This window comes from Jaculus jaculus, chromosome 14 (genome assembly GCF_020740685.1).
Source record: "Jaculus jaculus isolate mJacJac1 chromosome 14, mJacJac1.mat.Y.cur, whole genome shotgun sequence".
NCBI classification, from domain to species: domain Eukaryota; kingdom Metazoa; phylum Chordata; class Mammalia; order Rodentia; family Dipodidae; genus Jaculus; species Jaculus jaculus.
In genome coordinates, this window is record NC_059115.1 from 9,907,577 (window position 1) to 9,915,474 (window position 7,898).

At 47.1% G+C, this 7,898-nt stretch overlaps 1 protein-coding gene across 1 annotated transcript in view; it reads left to right on the plus strand.

The window, feature by feature from the left end:
- The window catches only part of LOC123454588 (vomeronasal type-2 receptor 26-like), a 29,552-nt gene extending 22,160 nt beyond the window's left edge, over window positions 1-7,392 (plus strand). The window contains exons 4-6 of the mRNA XM_045133283.1: window positions 385-594; window positions 4,418-4,541; window positions 6,419-7,392. Of these exons, the coding sequence (XP_044989218.1) occupies window positions 385-594; window positions 4,418-4,541; window positions 6,419-7,392 (1,308 nt within the window). The remainder of the gene's footprint in view (window positions 1-384; window positions 595-4,417; window positions 4,542-6,418) is intronic.
- Window positions 7,393-7,898: the final 506 nt, after the last annotated feature.

Sequence of the window (7,898 nt, forward strand, 5' to 3'; positions counted from 1 at the left end):
TTTAAACATGGATTTTAATGTGAATTAAGGTATGATTTGAATAGAACACAGTTCACCCATTTAAGATGAATAATTCAGTGGCTTTTGGAATGATCAAACTTGTGCAAAACGACCACAGGTAATTTGAGAACACTTTCATCAACCAGGAAGGAGACACCCCTGGACCTGTGAGCTACCACTTCCATCACCCTTACCCCAAGTAACCACCAATCCACAGATGTGCTGCTGGGTTCGAACTCACCTTTTATGCTTGGCTGGTTGGCAAGCAAGCCCAACTTGGGTGGAGCTGCCCTGGCTCACTGCAGAGGTCAACGGTCAATGGCATTTTGGATGAGTCCCAGGACTGGCCCTGGCTAGTCTGCAACGTCTCCCTCCCTCCCCCAGGTTCTTCATGCCCTCAAGAAGGTGCACTTCAAGACTCCTGATGGGAACGAGGTTCTGTTTGATGCCAATGGAGATTTGGTGACAAAATTTGACGTTCTCCAAGGACAGAAGACTCCCGAGGGCCGGTTCCACTTGGTGCCCATAGGTACAATTGACCCTGGAGCCTTGCCTGGAAACAGAATGATGGTCCATTTGAAGGAGGGTCTCCAAGTGAGTTGTCAGCATGCATGGAAGACTCCTGAGGTGTCGTATGAGAGTCAGAGGGAAACTCAGAGGGCAGAGGTCCTTGCTCCTGTTTGATGCATGAGGCGGCTATGGCTCTAGGTTGTGCAGTCACGGGTCAGCTGTGCTGTTTACCTAGCATGAAGCCCTTCTTTGAGGTGTTGGGGGAAATTCAGTCACTATCAAGAATGCAAACAGCTGGGTATCGTGGTCAGCACCTTTAACCCCACCACTCAAGAGGCTGAGGTAGAAGGATTACCATGAGTTTGAGGCTAGCCTTGGATACAGAGTGGGTTCGAGGTTAAACTGAGCTGGAGTGAGACCCTCTTCCAACACACACACACACACACACACACACACACACACACACACACACACATGCACACAAACACACACTTACAAAGGAAATTATCAGAGCTATGGAAATTGAATCATAATGTACATCAGATGTTTCTTTTCTTTAAACTTTAAAAAATATTTTATTTATGAGAGAGAGAGAGAAAGAGAGAGCAAGCAGATAGAATGGGTGCACCAGGGTCTCCAGCCATTGCAAATGAACTCCAGGTGCATGAACTACCTTGTGCATCTGGCTTATGTAAGTCCTGGAGAATTGAACCTGGATCCTTAGGCTTCACAGGCAATTGCCTTAACCATAAAGCTACCTTCCCAGCCCCCCCTTTTTTGTGTTTTAAATGGGAACACCAGGGCCTCCAGCCACTGCAAACAAACTCCAGACACATGTACCACCTTGTGCATCTGGCTTATGTGGGTCCTGGGGAATTGAACCGAGCTTTGCAGGCAAGCACCTTAATTGCTAAGCCATCTCTCCAGCCCTTAAACATTTTTTATTATTGACAACCTCCATAATTATAAACAATAGATCATGGTAATTCCCTCCCCCCACTTCCTCCTTCACCACTCCACTCTCCATCATATCCTCCCTATATCCCTTTAAACTGTTTTATTTACAAGTTTCATAATTATAGACAATAAACCACGATAATTCCCTCTCCTCCTCTCCCCCACTTTCCCCTTCACAAACCCACTTTCCATCATATTTCCTTCTCCTTTCAATCAGTCTCTCTTTTATTTTGATGTCATCATCTTTTCCTCCTATTATGAGGGTCTTGTGTAGGTAGTGTCAGGCATTGTGAGGTCATGGATATCCAGGCCATTTTGTGTCTGGAAGAGTGCATTGTAAACAGTCCTACCCTTCCTTTGGCTCTTACATTCTTTCTACCCCCTCTTCTGCAATGCATTTGTTTCTGGAGAGTATTTTTCAGTGTTTGCACTCAGAATCGGCTCTGTGAAGAGGCAGATAGTTTACTTGGGATGATAATGGCACACTGCCAAACACATTTCCACCGAGCATCTGAGAGAGGGACTGAAGAGACATTCTAATTTTACTGTCATGGTAACTTTTTTTTTTTTTTTTTTTGGTCACTGGGACAAATGCCTGACAGAAACAATTTGTCTCAGGGGTTGGGAGGTCTGGGTTGGCTGGGTTCAGTCTGTGGAAGCTGTTAGGGTCTGGACTCTACTCAAGTATTGTGAGAAGGCTGAGGTGGCAGTGCACAAACAACCAGACCCTTGGCTCTTCTCTCCATTGGAAAAAAATATTTTGGCTCACAGTTTTAGGGGTCACAGTCCCCGGTCAGCTGAATCTTTTTCTGTGGACAGTGGGGCAGAATGTCATAGTGGTGAGTTTGTCTGGTAGAAGAGGTTGCTTAACTTCTGGCAGCCAGGAAGGAAGGGGAGACAGACAGACAGAGAGAGAGAGAAAGAGAGAGAGAGAGAGAGAGAGAGAGAGAGAGAGAGAGAGAGAGATCTTTTTCCAATGACCTGCTTCCTACTACTAGGCTTCACTTTCTACTTTCTACAGTCTCCCAATAATACCATCAGATCATGAAACCACTGACAGATTAATTCATTGATCAGACCAGAGTTCTCACCATCCAATCACTTCTTAAAAGCTCATCAGCTAGCTGGGTGTGGTGGTGCAAGCCTTTAATTCCAGCACTCAGGAGGCAGAGAGGATCACTGTGAGTTCAAAGCCACCCTGAGACTACAGAGTGAATTCCAGGTCAGCCTGGACTAGACCTTACTTCAAAAAAACAAAAAAAACCAACACAACAACAACAACAAAAAGCCCATCAAGTCTGGGCGTGGTGGCGCACACCTTTAATCCCAGCATTCGGGAGGCAGAGGTACGAGTATTGCCATGACTTCTAGACCACCCTGAGACTACATAGTGAATTCCTGGTCAGCCTGGACTAGAATGAGACCCTACCTCGAAAAACAAACAAAAAACAAAAGCCCATCAGCTGTTAACCAGTCCTTTAACCTATGAGACTTTGGGGGAACATCTCAGATTAAAACCAAATTAGTTTCTGTTTTGGGACAGGTGTGTCTGGTTGTCTCTTCTGGGGCACAGAAACACTTCAGCCCTCTGTCCACTGTTACTGGACATGTGGACTCCTGCCATCTTATCTTTGCTCTTGGTTCAATGTAAAAATCAATGTTGGCTTTGTGTTTTCTCAGGTGAAAATCATGCTTCCATTTCCAGGTTCCTCAAACTTAGGGCACATAGGCAGTGTTCAGTGGCTCTCATGAAATCCCTTTCAGTATGTTTGATCTGGGGAGGGTTCTTCTCTGTTCCCTCTGGGTGTGGAGGGCCTCTCAGTATTCCATACTTCTCTCAAAGTCACTCTTACTCATCAGTTTCCTCCCGTAACTGTGGCCTGGAGGTAGGAGCTGTGCTGTGCAAGGCAGTGTCTTCCCTTCACAGGTCCCATTTACATGAAGGGACATCTGGCTTTGCAACACGAGGGCGTGTGGATGATATGTGTGTGGTGGGTCTTACCATCTGTTCCTGGTGGGAAACCAAGGACCTCGGCAATGGCCTGTAATGTTTTGGGGGCATCGGGGACATCCCTGGCCAACAACTCACTGGAAGATATCCCAACCCTTGCACTGAAAATTTTCTAGTAACAATCTGTGGCTCCTGAGTGTTCCATTGTCCAAAAAAGTAGGTTTCCATATGACTATTTAGATCCTCTTAGATTTTCTTTTTTTTATTATTATTATTATTTTTTAAAATTTTTTATTTATTTATTTGAGAGCGACAGACACAGAGAAAAAGACAGATAGAAGGAGAGAGAGAGAATGGGTGCGCCAGGGCTTCCAGCCTCTGCAAATGAATTCCAGATGTGTGCCCCTCCTTGTGCATCTGGCTAACGTGGGACCTGGGGAACCGAGCCTCGAACCGGGGTCCTTAGGCTTCACAGGCAAGTGCTTAACCGCTAAGCCATCTCTCCAGCCCCCTCTTAGATTTTCAATAGCCCTCCCTTCACCTTTCCTTTACTCAATCTCTTCCCCTGACCTCACTTAGGCCTTTTCACCCCCATTAATCTGTTCTTCTACTTACATGTAGGCAATATCTTCCTATTAAGTACTCCCCTCCCTCCCTTTCTACACCCTTTATATCTCTTTTCTGGCGTACTGGCCTCTGCTACTGAGCTTTCTTCCTGCTCACATAGCTACGGTTCTTCATGTAGGTTCTACATGGAGCTATAGAGACTGGAAAGGCCCAAATTCACACATTTTTGCTACATTTATCCAAGTAAGCTAGGAAGAGCTAGTCTCTAGAATCCACTCTTCCACTAGGTTACCATCCAGTCTGGCTTCTAGCGTGACAGATATTTCCTTAAAGCGTCTTCATCTTGTGGGTGGGAAAGGTTCTGATTAGTCCCCCTTAGATCATAGTATCTGTGTCCCTAGAAGATCACTGATGACACCATGCTGTCAACAGGTGCCCAGCTCAGTCTGCAGCAGAAGCTGCCCTCCAGGGTTCAGCCAGATGCCCCGTCAAGGTGAACCCCAGTGCTGTTTTGATTGCAGCCCCTGCCCTGAGGGACAGTTTGCAGATCAAAAAGGTAAGGGCACATGAAGCTGGAGTCTGGGGTGGGGGCAATAAGGCACTGTAGGCCTGTGATTTTTCCATCCACTGAGTAGTTCATAGTCTTTAGTTCCCTGTGGACTTGATGTAAGAATGTTGGTGAGGGGCTGGAGAGATGGCTTAGTGGTTAAGCACTTGCCTGTGAAGCCTAAGGACCCCAGTTCGAGGCTCAATTCCCCAGGACCCATGTTAGCCAGATGCACAAGGGGCACACGCATCTGGAGTTCGTTTGCAGTGGCTGGAGGCCCTGGCACGCCCGTTCTCTCTCTCTCTCTGTTGCTCTCAAATAAATAAATAAAAATAAAAACAAAAAAATTTAAAAAAAATGAACAAAAAATGTTTAAAAAAATGTTGGTGAGGACACAACTCTCTCAATAATTTTTAGGTAAATGTTTTCCTGAATTATGTCAAATGGACCAATGCATGGACCATAATTGCACAGTTCAATCGATTCTCACCCAGCAAACACTCCATGTCCCTGTCCCCTGATGTAGAGCAGAGCACAGCTCCCCTCATGATCATTGTCCTGTTACCCTTAACCACTATTAGCATTGATGAATGCTGCTTGTCTTTAAAGCTCCTTTTAAGAGGAGTAGCATGGTGAATGTTCTTGTACCTTATGTTTTCCTTAATGTCAGTGAGATTCATCCCAGTGGTTGATAACAAAATACCACGTTCTGGACTATTTCAGTGACAGAAACTTATTTTTCTTCCTATCTATCTATCTATCTATCTATCTATCTATCTATCTATCTATCTATCTATCTATCGGAGAGAGAGAGAGAGAGGGAGAGGGAGAAAGGGAGGAGAGATATATTATGGGTGTACCAGGGTCTCCTGCCTTGGCAAAGAAACTCCAGACATAATGGGCCACTTTGTGCATCTGGCTTTATGTGGGCACTGGAGAATTTAACTCAGGCTGTCAGGCTTTGCAAGCAAATGCCTTTAATTGTTGAGCATCTCTTCAGGTCCTAGAAACTTATTTTTCACATTTCTGGAGACTGGATTTTTTTTTTTTTTTCAAGGTAGGGTCTTACTCTAGTCCAGGCTGACCTGGAGTTCACTATGTAGTCTCAGGATGGCCTTGAACTCACAGTGATCCTCCTACCTCTGCCTCCTAAGTGCTGGGATTAAAGGCGTGCGCCACCATGCCTCAGTGGAGACTGGAGTTTTGAAATCAAGACATTGACAGCATTAGCTTCTTGACACCTCTCCCTGAGGCTTGCATAGTCTCCTTGTGTTTTCTCATGCTGACCATGTGTAAGGATATGTTCTAAGGACACTGGTCATGTTGCATTAGGGTTTACCCCGATCATGTCATTTAACATCAATTTCTTGATTTTCAACTTCTCTATCTGTAAGTAGTCATATTTTGAGGTACTAGGGGTTAAGAAATTGGAAAAATGCATTTAGGGAGACAAAAATTCAACCTAAAATAATTTCTACTAAGAACAGCTATAGATAACATTTGGAGAAAAATATTAACAAACTCTTAAAAGACATGTACAATGGTGTGTGCATGCATGCAATTCCAGAACGTGGGAGGTGGGGGAGGGGATCCGCACTTTAGAGTCATCCTTGCTACACTGCAAGCCCAGGGCCAGTGTGAGCTACATGCAGTCCTGTTTCCAAACAACAACAAAACCCACAATACCTTTCACAAAACATAGATATAAGGTGTAAAAGTTTCTCTTTGTGCCTCTGCCTTTAGTACTTCCCATTCCATCCCTGGTAGCTAAAATTAATTCACGAATACATTAATTACTAGGAAAGGCATGTAAAAACACTAGTGTTCAGGGAGCCTCTTTCACAGAGCTGGCTTGACTACATGTGTTGTGTGTGTGCCCCCCACAGACATGAAGAGATGTCTTCTGTGCCCTGAGGAGCAATACTCGAGCCACAGCAGAGACCGCTGCCTGCCCAGGACAGAGATCTTCCTGGCCTTTGACGAACCACTGGGACTCGCTCTGGCCTCGGTGGCGCTCTTCCTGGCTGGACTGGCTCTGCTGGTCCTTGGAGTGTTCCTGAAGCACCGAGACACACCTGTGGTCAGGGCCAACAACCGAGCTCTCAGCTACTTGCTCCTGGCCTCCCTGGCCCTGTGCGCCCTCTGTCCCTTGCTCTTCCTTGGCCGTCCCACTGCGGTCACCTGCCTCCTGCGCCAGACCACCTTTGCTGTGGTGTTCACCGTGGCGGTCTCCTCCATTCTGGCCAAGACCCTCACAGTGGCCCTGGCTTTCAGGGTCACAAGACCAGGGGACAGAGTCCACGTATTCCTGGGACCACAGGCCTCGACCTCAGTGGTCCTTGTCGCTTCCTTCACACAGGTCATTCTCTGTGGCGTGTGGCTGGGCACCTCCCCTCCATTTCCAGACAGGGACATGGTCACCGAGCCCATCCACATTGTCGTCCAGTGCCAGGAAGGCTCTGGCACTGCTTTCTCATGTGTGCTGGGGTACCTGGGCTTCCTGGCAGGGGGCACCTTCTCTGTGGCTTTCCTGGCCAGGGGCCTGCCAGATGCCTTCAACGAGACCAGGTTCATCACCTTCAGCATGCTGCTGTTCTGCAGTGTGTGGACAGCCTTCCTGCCCCTGTACCACAGCGCCCGCGGCAAGTCCACTGTGGCTGTGGAGGTCTTCTCCATCCTGGCCTCCACCGCAGGGTTGCTGGGTGGCATCTTCATCCCCAAGTGCTACGTCATCCTGCTGAAGCCCGAGCAGAACACCTCTGCCTGGGTGAGGCAGGGACAGCGGGCTCGGCAGGAAAGACCGAGTGAGGCTCTCCAGAGAAGCCTTCCTGTGTCCACGGCACAAGGCCCCAGGATGTAGTCCTCGTGGAAGACACCAGGATCACATGGCTGGGCTCACTGTTACTGTGGGGGTGAGAAGAAGGATGAAGAGTGAGATGAAGCACATGGAGCAAGAGGCCAACGCCTGCCGTGTCCAGACGGTGGACATGTGGAAGCTCATGACTGTTCTCTTTGTATGCATGCTTAGAGAGTTCACCATTACGAATGTTTGAAAAGGGTGATGAGGTAGTGATGATGGTGATGATGATGATAAGGACTAGAAGTCTTTCTGAAGATGTGGGAAATTGACATCCTCACTCACTGCTGTGGAGGTGATATGAAAAATGGACAACGGTTCCTGGAGAGGTTAAATATGGGACCTTGGAATTCCACCGTTAGATACATACCCAAGGGAAATGAAAACCTGTCCACAAATAGGGTAAAATAATGTTTGGAGTGGCTTCCAATCTCACCAATGCCGAGTGCCCACCTCGGTCCCCTGTGTGGTGGTGTGAAGCTGGAGTTCTGATCATCTTTGCTGGCTGA